This window comes from Chelonia mydas, chromosome 20 (assembly GCF_015237465.2).
Source record: "Chelonia mydas isolate rCheMyd1 chromosome 20, rCheMyd1.pri.v2, whole genome shotgun sequence".
Taxonomy (NCBI): Eukaryota; Metazoa; Chordata; order Testudines; family Cheloniidae; genus Chelonia; species Chelonia mydas.
Genome location: NC_051260.2, coordinates 1,474,978 through 1,485,788, shown reverse-complemented (window position 1 = coordinate 1,485,788; position 10,811 = coordinate 1,474,978). Strand labels below are relative to the sequence as shown.

General features: G+C 68.4%; 1 protein-coding gene across 1 annotated transcript; it reads left to right on the top strand.

Annotated features, from left to right (window-relative positions):
* Nucleotides 1–714: 714 nt before the first annotated feature.
* On the top strand, nucleotides 715–5,484 carry WNT10B (Wnt family member 10B). Its single transcript, XM_037884233.2, has 5 exons — nucleotides 715–839; nucleotides 1,140–1,279; nucleotides 2,940–3,202; nucleotides 4,154–4,515; nucleotides 4,942–5,484. The coding sequence occupies exons 2-5, from the start codon at nucleotides 1,239–1,241 to the stop codon at nucleotides 5,386–5,388; spliced, it is 1,113 nt and encodes a 370-aa protein (XP_037740161.1). The 5' UTR covers nucleotides 715–839; nucleotides 1,140–1,238; the 3' UTR covers nucleotides 5,389–5,484.
* Nucleotides 5,485–10,811: the final 5,327 nt, after the last annotated feature.

The window sequence follows — 10,811 nt, the reverse complement described above, 5'->3', positions numbered from 1 at the left end:
ATCTCAGGCTCTCCGGATCCCCCTCAGATCTAGCATCAGCCCTTCCTTTCCTGCCAGTGACCCAGCTGTCCCTCTCACCTCCCTCTGGGGGCTTATGCCCTCAAATATACCATTCGAGCAGGGGGGCTGGGCGCCAGGACTCCTGGGTTCTCTCCCCGGCTCTGGCAGGGAAGTGAGATCTAGTGGGTTAGAGCAGGGGGGGCTGGGCGCCAGGACTCCTGGGTTCTCTGCCCGGCTCTGGCAGGGAAGTGAGATCTAGTGGGTTAGAGCGGGGGGGCTGGGCGCCAGGACTCCTGCCCGTGCCTGTGTGCTGGGGTGATGCCCAGGTGCCCCCGCTGCTGGGGAGACCCAGGGACCAGGGGCTTTTTCACTGCAGTTTCACGAAGGACGCTTGGGGGAGGGGGCCGGGACCGATGGGCTTAGCCCAGTCTGGGTCTGACCAGGGTAGTTGTAAGAGTCTTTCCTCAGATGGGGGGCGAGGGGGGCGCTGCCCCTGCAGCGGGTTGCGTGCTCTGGCCCTTGGGTTCCCCGCCCGGGTGGGGGCCCTGCAGCCTGGCCCCAGGGGCAGGGTGGGAGTGGGGAGGATGCTGGGACCCGCCCAGCTCGGCAGATGCGGTCCAGGCTCCCGCTGCCCAGGGAGAGGGAGGGGACCGGCGCATTCCCAGCCCCGCCCGGCGCAGCGCGGGGCCTCCCCCGCCCTCCCCCCGCCCAGAGCAGGGCACCTCAGGGTGCGCGACCGACCGCCTGGTGGGCCGTGGGGGGGGGCGTCCATCTGGGCTCCCCCAGGCATTGCTCGGTCTGGGGGCCGGGGCTGCGGGGACAGACGGACAGACTGACCGGTGTGTGAACGAGGAAGGAGGGAGGGGGCTGAGGGAACCAGGGGCTCTCTGTGCTGCGGGGGGCCGGCGCTGAGTTTGCCCCAGGGCTTTCCGGGGGATCCCCTGTCCCTGTAGGGAGGCTGGGCTGGGGTAATCCCCCGGAGGCCCTTTGGGGCGGGCGGGGCCGGGGTTCCCCATGTCCTGCCTCAGTTTCACTACCTGTAAGGGGTTGAGACCCCGGGGATGAAGGATGTTGCGGGGAACGGGGGGGGGGGGGGCTGGGACATCTTCCCCCCACTAACGACCCCCGGCCCCTTCCAGTCCCCAGCCCGCAGCTGTCTGGAGCAGGAGACGACCCCCCCCGCCCCTCCCTGGGCCGGGACATGAGGGAGGAGGCGCCGCCCGGCCCGACAGAGCAGCATGGGGCTCGCCCCCCTCCTCGCCCTCTTCCTCTGGAGCCGGTAAGTGGGGCCGGGCGTGGGGGCAGCAGAGTCCCTGGCTGGCAGGCTCGGTCCGGGGAGCCGCCCGCGGGCTCGGCATGACACGCCCGTCCGTCCAGCCGGTGTGTGCCGGCCCCCGCCGCGTCTCAGCAGTCCCCCCCTCCACACCCCGCACCCTCTGCCCGCGGGGCCACCTGTGCCAGGGGCTGGACGCCCGGACTCCTGGGTTCTACCCTTGGCCCCGGCAGGGAGCGGGGTCTAGTGAATAGAGTGGGGGCTGGGCTGGGAGCCAGGACTCCTGGGTTCTACCCTGGTTTTGGGCAGGGAGTGGGGGCTAGTGGGTAGAGCAGGGGGCTGGGAGCCAGGACTCCTGGGTTCTCACTCAGCTCTGGGCGGGCAGTGAGGTCTAGTGGATAGAGTGGGGGCTGGGCTGGGAGCCAGGACTCCTGGGTTCTACCCTGGTTTTGGGCAGGGAGTGGGGGCTAGTGGGTAGAGCAGGGGGCTGGGAGCCAGGACTCCTGGGTTCTCACTCAGCTCTGGGCGGGCAGTGAGGTCTAGTGGATAGAGTGGGGGCTGGGCTGGGAGCCAGGACTCCTGGGTTCTACCCTGGTTTTGGGCAGGGAGTGGGGGCTAGTGGGTAGAGCAGGGGGCTGGGAGCCAGGACTCCTGGGTTCTACCCTGGTTTTGGGCAGGGAGTGGGGGCTAGTGGGTAGAGCAGGGGGCTGGGAGCCAGGACTCCTGGGTTCTCACTCAGCTCTGGGCGGGCAGTGAGGTCTAGTGGATAGAGTGGGGGCTGGGCTGGGAGCCAGGACTCCTGGGTTCTACCCTGGTTTTGGGCAGGGAGTGGGGGCTAGTGGGTAGAGCAGGGGGCTGGGAACCAGGACTCCTGGGTTCTCACTCAGCTCTGGGCGGGCAGTAGGGTCTAGTGGTTAGAAGAAGGGGGTGGGGCTGGGAGCCAGGAGGCCACCGACTGGATCTTGTGCAGGGTTATGGGGGGCTGGGTCTCATGGGGAGTTCAGGCGGTTTGTGGGGGTGGATTGCCTGAGGGTTATGGGGTCTCTTGGGGGGCCACAGGGGGGTTACGTTCCCTCCCCATAGCAGGAAGCTTCGCTATTTCCCCTTCAGCATCCAGATATTTGTCTCCACGGCCACCCAGGTTATACGGGCCCCTCCCTCCATTGCCATGGAAACCCCTGTTCTAGACCTGGGGGGCAGGGGGCTCTCACATCATCACGGGAACACCCGCCCTCCCCCCGGAGTGGGTGCTGAGCCGGAGGGTGACGCACCTAATCCTCAAACCCCTTTAATCTGGTTCCAGGGCGGGGTGTGTATGTGAGGGGGGAATTTCCCCTGCCAACGGGGCCAGGTGCAGAGCTCCTGCGGGGGTGGGGGGGAGGGTCCTGGGTTTACACGCCTTGCACACACGTGTGATGCAGGCTGCCCATGGGTCCAGCTGAGTGTGCATGGCACATTGGACTCCTGTGTTCTCTCCCTGGCTCTGGGAGGGGAGAGGGGTCCAGAGGGTTAGAGCAAGGGGGGCTGGGAGCCAGGACTCCTGGGTTCTATCCCTGGCTCTGGGAGGGGAGTGGGGTCTAGTGGTCAGAGCAGGGGGGTGGCTGGGAGCCAGGACTCCTGGGCTCTCTCCCCTCCGCTCTTCTCATGTGCTTTGCTTCCCTTCCAGGGCTCTGGGTAACGACATTCTGGGGCTGAAGCTACCGAGCGAGCCTGCCCTGACCCCCAACACGGTGTGCCTGACCCTGCCGGGGCTCAGCAAGCGCCAGATGGGGCTGTGCGTGCGCAGCCCCGACGTGACCGCCTCGGCCCTGCAGGGCATCCAGGTCGCCATCCAGGAGTGTCAGCACCAGCTGCGGGACCAGCGCTGGAATTGCTCCAGCCTGGCGCGGGCGGGCCAGGTGCTGCAGGACAGCGCCATCCTCAAGAGAGGTGAGGGCCGGAGCAGGGGGAGCCCCACCCCAGTGCAGCTGGCAGGGCGCGTTGGGGCCACCCTCTCCCTGCTCCCCGCAGCCTGGAGCGGCCTCTGAGCTTGCCTTGGCCCCTGCATCAAGGGAGAGGAGCGAAGAATGAACCCAGGATCAAAGCGAGGGAGCCGGAGCCAGCCGCGGCCTGCCTCTTCCTGCCGGGGCAGCTGACTCCCAGGGCGCGGGGAGCTCTGTGGGTCTCAGCCCAAGGCCCAGCTGGCGCGAAGGGGGCCGCTCCGGCAGAGACGCCCAAGGTCCCAGATCTGGGGGACGGGGTGGGATTGGGGTGCACGGCTGCGGGGCTGGGCACAGACGGCGCTTCCAGTGTCCCACGGGGCAGGGGGTAACCCGGCCCCTCGAGCCCGTACATGCGCATGGAGCAGGGCAGTGTGGCTGGGTGGGAAGTTCTGAGGCGCACGAGTGGAGGCAATGAGGTGGTGGGCTCTGGAGACCTGCCTTCACACACCCACTTCGGTCACAAGTGAAGCGAATGCAGCTGGTCTCAGCCCAGTTCAGCCAGGGGAGTGGTTTCTGTGAATCAGAAGAGGGAGTGCAGGGAGCTGTGGGTCGGGGCTGAGGGGGGCAGGGCTGGGTTAGCAGGAGCTGCAGGTCAGGAGTGAGGGGCACCGGCGGAGCTGGGGGGAGCTGAGCTGACTGCAGGGGGCAGCAAGGATCCTGGGTGTGTTCGGAAAGAACCCAGGAGTTCTGGCGGAAATCTGACCCCAGTGACCCTGTTCCCCCGCCCCCGGCCAGTTTCAGCTGGATACTCTGTTCCTCCTCGCCGACTGGGCTGCCTCATGCTCCACCCCAGAGCCAGCTGCACTTCTGCAGGGGGGAGGGTGCCCGGGTTCCTCCTCGTCTCCTGGGAGGGGCCCAGCCTGGTCCCCAGCTCACCCCCTCCCCCTGTGCTCCTCAGGCTTCCGGGAAAGCGCCTTCGCCTTCTCCCTGCTGGCGGCCGGCGTGATGCACTCGGTGGCCACAGCCTGTAGCCTGGGCAAGCTGCAGGGCTGCGGCTGCACCTGGCGGGAGCGCGGCGGCCCGGAGAAGCGCCGGCTGAAGCTGAGCCAGCTGCAGGCGCTGTCCCAGGGCAAGGGCCTCCCCCCTCAGCTGGCCTCGCTCCTGGGCGAGCCCAGCCCGCAGGACACCTGGCAGTGGGGCGGCTGCGGACCCGACATCGGCTTCGGGGAGCGCTTCTCCCGGGACTTCCTGGACCCTCGGGAGGCGCCACGCGACATCCAGGCCCGGATGAGGGTCCACAACAACTGGGTGGGCAGACAGGTATGGGGGGAGGGGCATGGTGCGGGAGGGGCGCAGTACCTGCGGGGCATGGCGGAGGGGCACAGAGGGGGCAGGGGCACTGGGGGAGGGGCACAGCGGGCAAGGAGAAGGGGGAGGGGTGTTAGGGGGCAGGGTGGGGAGACAAGTAGAGTGCCAACGGGGGCCAGGGTGGGGATAGGGGCTGGGGGGCCCTAGGGGGCAGGGTCGCGGCTGCTCACCGGGAGGCCCATGGCAGATGCCTCAGGCCAGGCGTAAGCAGGAAGGGTGCAGGTCTCGGCGGGGGGCTTCGTGCCGAGCCCCCCCCGGGAGCCGCCGGTGATGAGCAGCGGCAGGCCCCGCGGCTGCGGCCGCTGCGCGGCTGCCGCCCGGTCCTGCAGCAGGGAGTTCCGCCGGCTCACCCGGCTCCCCGTCTCCCCCCCGGCGCAGGTGGTGGCGGAGAACATGAAGCGCAAGTGCAAGTGCCACGGCCCGTCGGGCAGCTGCCAGTTCCGCACCTGCTGGCCGGCGGCGCCCGAGTTCCGGCTGGTGGGCGCGGTGCTGCGGGAGCGGCTGCAGCGGGCCGCCTTCATCAGCGCCCGCAACCGCAACAGCGGCGTCTTCGGCCCGCGCCGCCTGGCCCGCCAGCTGGTCTACTTCGAGCCCTCGCCCGACTTCTGCGAGCGCGACCTGGCCCTCGGCTCGCCCGGCACCCACGGCCGCGCCTGCAACCGCAGCAGCCCCCGGGCGGACGGCTGCGCCAGCCTCTGCTGCGGGCGGGGCCACAACCTCCTGCGGCAGACCCGCGGCGAGCGCTGCCGCTGCCGCTTCCAGTGGTGCTGCGCTGTGCGCTGCGAGGAGTGCCGGCTCGGCGCCTGGCTCAGCGTCTGCAAGTGAGGGGGGGCCCCGGGCGCCGGCCCCCCGCGCGCCACACGCCCCGGCGGGGCTCCCCCGGGAGCGGCTGCGCGGCCGGAGAGGGGCGGCGGGGGGTGGAAAGCCTGAGCCCCTGGGGCTTTGTGGGACGGGAACAGGAGGAGGGGGGGCCGGAGGGGGGGCGAGCTAAGCAAATTTTGCAAATGCTTTAAATGCTGCAGGGGAGCAGCGGCGGGGGGGTCAGAGGGGGTGTTATGGGGATGCCAGGCAGCAGTGGAGGGGGTGGGGGGAGCTGGTCAGCGGATCAGTGGGGAGGTTGGGGGATGCTGAGGGCGCAGTGGGGGTCGGGGGGGCGGAGCAGTAGGGGTCGGGGAGGACGCAGTAGGAGTATGGGGTCGGGGAGGAGCAGTGGGAGTCAGGGGGATGGAGTGGGAGTATGGGGGGTTGGGGTGGAGCACGGGGGGCTGGGGGATGCTCCAGGGGCAGTGGGGGGTCAGGGCAGAGCAGTGAGGGGTCGGGGCAGAGCAGTCGGGGGGTCAGGGGGTCGCAGTGAGAATCGGGGCAGAGCAGTGGGGGGTCGGGGGGTCGCAGTGGGATATCAGGTTCGGGGCATTGGGATGCTCCGGGCAGCGGGGGCATTGGGGGCTGGAGGTGGGTATCAGCAGGGGGCCGGTGTGGGGGACGCCGCAGGGTTAATTTATTGCTCTAGGGCACAGACCTCAGGGGTTCAGGAGCCCAATTAGCGCTCAGCGTTACCCGGACTGTGCGCTCCGTGAGTCACTGGCTGTTTTCACACCTGTACCGGACTCCCACGGCAAAGCGGCTGCCCCGCTTGGCTATTTTAGCAGCTACAGCCGGTTCCTGTCAGTAAAAGCACCTGCCTGGAGAGTGACTGTGGTGAATTCACTGGCACCGGGTTCCAGTGCCCGGCGCTGCACAGAGCCACCGGAAACCCCTTCCTGTGCTGGAGGCTTGCCAGGCGGGGCCTGCTCAGGCCTCAGGGTCCCCTCTGCTGTTGTGCCCCTCACGGGTGCAGGGGCTGGCACGGGCGCAGGGCTCCTCGCACGGATCCTTTCCCTGGGGTGGGGCAGCAAATAGGATGGTTAAACATTTGTTAAATGGAAACTGGGAGGAAGGGGGCTGGGACTCCTGGGTTCTATCCCTGGTTCTGGGTGGGGAGTGGGGTCCAGTGCGGGGGTGGGGGAGCTGGGAGCCAGGACTCCTGGGTTCTATCCCTGGTTCTGGGTGGGGAGTGGGGTCCAGGGAGGGGCGGGGAGCTGGAAGCCAGGACTCCTGGGTTCTATCCCCAGCTCTGGGAGGGGAGTGGGGTCTAGTCGCCCATGTGGAGGACAGGACAACTCGTCATCCCACGAGGCCCGCGTTTAAGGCTGAGGAGCGAGTGTCCCATCGCAGGGGAGTGGGAGAGGCAGGCAGTGGGTGCCCTTGGGCTCGGTGTGATGTGTGTGTGTGAGTTATTTGCACCTCTGCCCGTCTCTCTCCAGGGCCCAAGCTGCTTGCTCTGGAAATCCCTCCTGGGTTGTGCCGGCAGGCGGCCCTGGCTCCAGCGCCCCGGGGAATGACTTTGCTGCCATGTGGGGGTGGCCATTGCCCGCAGGGTGGCACTGCGAGACCTAGCAGCTCATGGGACACACACTCCTCTCTGCCCCAGTGGATTTCGCGTGCCAGGACCCCACTAGAGCAGAGACACCCTCCCCTACAACCTGGGGTGAGGGTGAACTTTCCCAGGGAGCGCTTGCAGCTGCAGGCCCAAAATCAGCCAGAGGCTGCGTAGATACTAGCCGGGGAGAGTGCATCACTCTGCCCCCTGACCTGCCACACACCACCCCGCCCCCCACATTTCAAACTGCACTGGGTCCCCTGCCCCGTTCTGCGCCACCCCCAAGACCAGAGTGGGGCATTGCTTCTGAAGGGGAAACCCTGCACACCCTCCTGTCCCCCCCGGGGGCCTTTGGCAGGACTGAAAGGCAGCAGTGTAAACCCGACTCAGCTGAATGCCCTTTGCATGGCAGGCGGTTGGCCTGTGGGACTCTCAGCCACAGGGCATTAGAGGGGAGGAGAGCTGGGTGAGGTCAGGCGCCCTCCCTCCTGGGGAATGAGGCAGCCCCATCCTGACGGGGCAGGGGCCTCCCCTCTGGGCCGCTCGTTCCAGGGCTGGCCACCACGGGGTTCGTGCATTTCCTCTGCAGCCGTGGGTGATGGCGACCAGGCTAGATGGGTCGTCCTGGGATCCAGGACACCGAGCCAGGGGCCCCCAATGCAGGGCCCAGCCCCCAGGGCAGAGACCCGGTAGAAAGTGTGCTGGGATTCCGGGGGCAGGTAAGCCAGGCAGGAGGGTGTGGGAGACAGCGTTGGCTATGGGGCCAGCGGGTCACTGAATGTGGAAGCCCAGAGAGGCTGGGAACAGCCTCCCTGCACCCGCGCCCCAACATGGGGCTGGATCCCCACGTGCAGTGAGGTTCGGGGGGCTCGGCCCATGCTGCCAGGGCGTCTTCCCATCCTCCCCTCCCTGCTACCCCCCCAGGGCAGGGCTGAAGGGCTTCAATGTGTGGGGCGGGGCTGCGCCTGCCCTGGGGAGGCCCCGCTTGCCAGCATCCTGCTCCGCTAACAGCTGAGGTGGGAGGCTCCCTGGGAGCTGCAGGCTCTGACTCACGCTGCAAACACACAGGCCCTGCCCTGCCCTCAGCCTGCCCCGCAGCCAGCCCAGCCTCCAGCCACAGCGGGCGGGGGATTGTACAGAGCGCGGGGCTGCTGTGTCTCTCGGTGTGCGTACCATGAGCAGGGCTCCGTGCGTGCACGCACATGTGCAGTGAGAAGGGCGGCATGTGTGTGCACGCAGTGTGCAAGGCAGGGTGTGCACATGGACGCGTGCCCAGGGGACTCTGTGTTCAGCGTTCAAGGCTCTGTGAGCACAGGGGTCTCTGTATGTGTACAACGGGCCGGGCTCTGTGTGTGCAAACATGTGCAGTGAGTGAGGCTCTGGGGGGGCTCTGTGTGCAGGGGGGGCTCTGTGTGCAGTGGGGGGGGCGCTGGGGGGTTCTGTGTGCAGTGCCCTCATGCCCTGGGGAGGAGGGAACCCAGGAGCCCCGGCTCCCGGGCTGCGGTTGAAGTGCACCCACCTGCACTGAAAGAACCCTGGCGTCCTGGCGCCCGGCCGGGGGGTGCCCAGCCCGGCTGCCCACGGGGCAGGTGTGGACAGGCCCAGCTCCCGGGGCTAAGTTCATGTTCAACCCCCTCCTACCACGTGGGTCCTCACTGCAAGGCGCAGTGCGCCACCTGCTGGGGGAGAGCGGCACAGGCCGCTCCCCACCACCCACATCCCAGCGGGGCGCGGGGCCAGGCCGCTGAACAGGGGAGATTTACCCAGCTCCCACTGAGATGCCGTAGATCCGCCCATGGCAGAGCCAGGATAGAACCCAGGAGTCCTGGCTCCCAGCCCCCTCCTCCTCCCCTAACCCACTAGACCCCACCCCCCTCCTGGAGCCGGGGATAGAACCCAGGAGTCCTGGTTCCCAGTAATGTGTTCTAACCACTCGACAGCCCTGCCATGGTGAGGGGCGAGTTCACTGCCCTATGGCCAGAAGCCAGAGGGCCCAGCAGAGCCAGGGAGGGGGGTGGCTCTGAGAGCAGGGGGAGAGGCTCCCTCACTCCCTCGAGGCTGGGGCTAATAATCAACACCCAGTTCTTGTCTAGCACCTCTCACCCGTGGATCCCAAAGCACTTTACAGAGGGGGAAACTGAGGCACGGAGAAGGGACTGGCATTGCCCCAGGCCGCTCAGCAGAACAGGGAATAGAATCCAGGTCTCCGGAGACCCAATGCAGAACCACCCCCAGCTGCCTCCCCGGGGTGGGGGGTTCTGCTCCGGGCAAGCAGCAGCCCAGGGGCTGGAGCAACCTGCCTGTATGCAGCGACTGGGCCTGGCCGTGCTGGGGACCGGGGGGGGGCGGAGGAGGAAGCTGGCTGGGGCGGGCGGGGTGGAAGAGCCGATGGTCACATGGGGAACCTTGTTCCTGTCTCATCCCCTACTCACGCTGCAGGGGAGCCTCTTCCTATTGCATTGCACTCTCTCCACTTGTGCAGCGTGACCCCCCCGTGCACACCACCCCCGCTAATGCACCACGGCCCCCCCGTGCACATCACCCCCGCTAGTGCACCACGGCCCCCCCGTGCACATCACCCCCGCTAATGCACCACGGCCCCCCCCATGCACATCACCCCCGCTAATGCACCACGGCCCCCCCGTGCACACCACCCCCGCTAATGCACCACGGCCCCCCCGTGCACATCACCCCCGCTAATGCACCACGGCCCTCCCCATGCACATCACCCCCGGTAGTGCAGAGCGACCCCCCCGCGCACATCACCGCCGCTAATGCACCACGGCCCCCCCGTGCACATCACCCCCGGTAGTGCAGAGCGACCCCCCCGCGCACACCACCCCCGCTAATGCACCACGGCCCCCCCGTGCACATCACCCCGCTAGTGCACCACGGCCCCCCCCGTGCACGTCACCCCCGATAATGCACCACGGCCCCCCCCCATGCACATCACCCCCGCTAATGCACCACGGCCCCCCCGTGCACGTCACCCCTGCTAATGCACCACGGCCCCCCCCATGCACATCACCCCCGCTAATGCACCACGGCCCCCCCGTGCACGTCACCCCCGCTAGTGTACCACGGCCCCCCCGTGCACATCACCCCCGATAATGCACCACGGCCCCCCCCGTGCACGTCACCCCCGCTAGTGCACCACGGCCCTCCCCATGCACATCACCCCCGGTAGTGCAGAGCGACCCCCCCGCGCACATCACCGCCGCTAATGCACCACGGCCCCCCCGTGCACATCACCCCCGCTAGTGCACCACGGCCCCCCCGTGCACATCACCCCCGCTAGTGCACCACGGCCCCCCCGTGCACATCACCCCCGCTAATGCACCACGGCCCCCCCGTGCACGTCACCCCCGCTAGTGCACCACGGCCCCCCCGTGCACGTCACCCCCGCTAATGCACCACGGCCCCCCCGTGCACGTCACCCCCGCTAGTGCACCACGGCCCCCCCGTGCACGTCACCCCCGCTAGTGCACCACGGCCCCCCCGTGCACGTCACCCCCGCTAGTGCAGAGCGACCCCCCCGCGCACACGCCCGGTGGCACCTGACCGTCATGAACCTCAGCCTCCCTATTCACGCTCCAGCCCCCCCGAGCCCCACTCCCACGCTGCTGTGACCCCCCCCCCGCATCGCCCCCAGGCATGCACAAGACCCACAATGCTCAGCTCCCCGAATGCAGCCCCCCCGCGCAGCCCCCCCGTGCACTTCCCCTCCCCCGCTCGTGCAGCCCCCCCCATGCACTGCTGCAGCGGTTGCCATGGGGATGGGTGGCTGATCTCGCGAGGTTTGCAGCCCCCCCTCTCCCCAGGGCTAGGC

What these genes read in the sequence shown, in the direction of transcription:
- WNT10B (XM_037884233.2), top strand. Translation starts at nt 1,239, where the DNA reads ATGGGGCTCGCCCCCCTCCTCGCCCTCTTCCTCTGGAGCCG. An exon ending in GCCCTCTTCCTCTGGAGCCG is followed by an intron (nt 1,280 to 2,939) that starts GTAAGTGGGGCC and finishes CTTCCCTTCCAG; the next exon opens with GGCTCTGGGTAACGACATTC. An exon ending in ACAACTGGGTGGGCAGACAG is followed by an intron (nt 4,516 to 4,941) that starts GTATGGGGGGAG and finishes CCCCCGGCGCAG; the next exon opens with GTGGTGGCGGAGAACATGAA.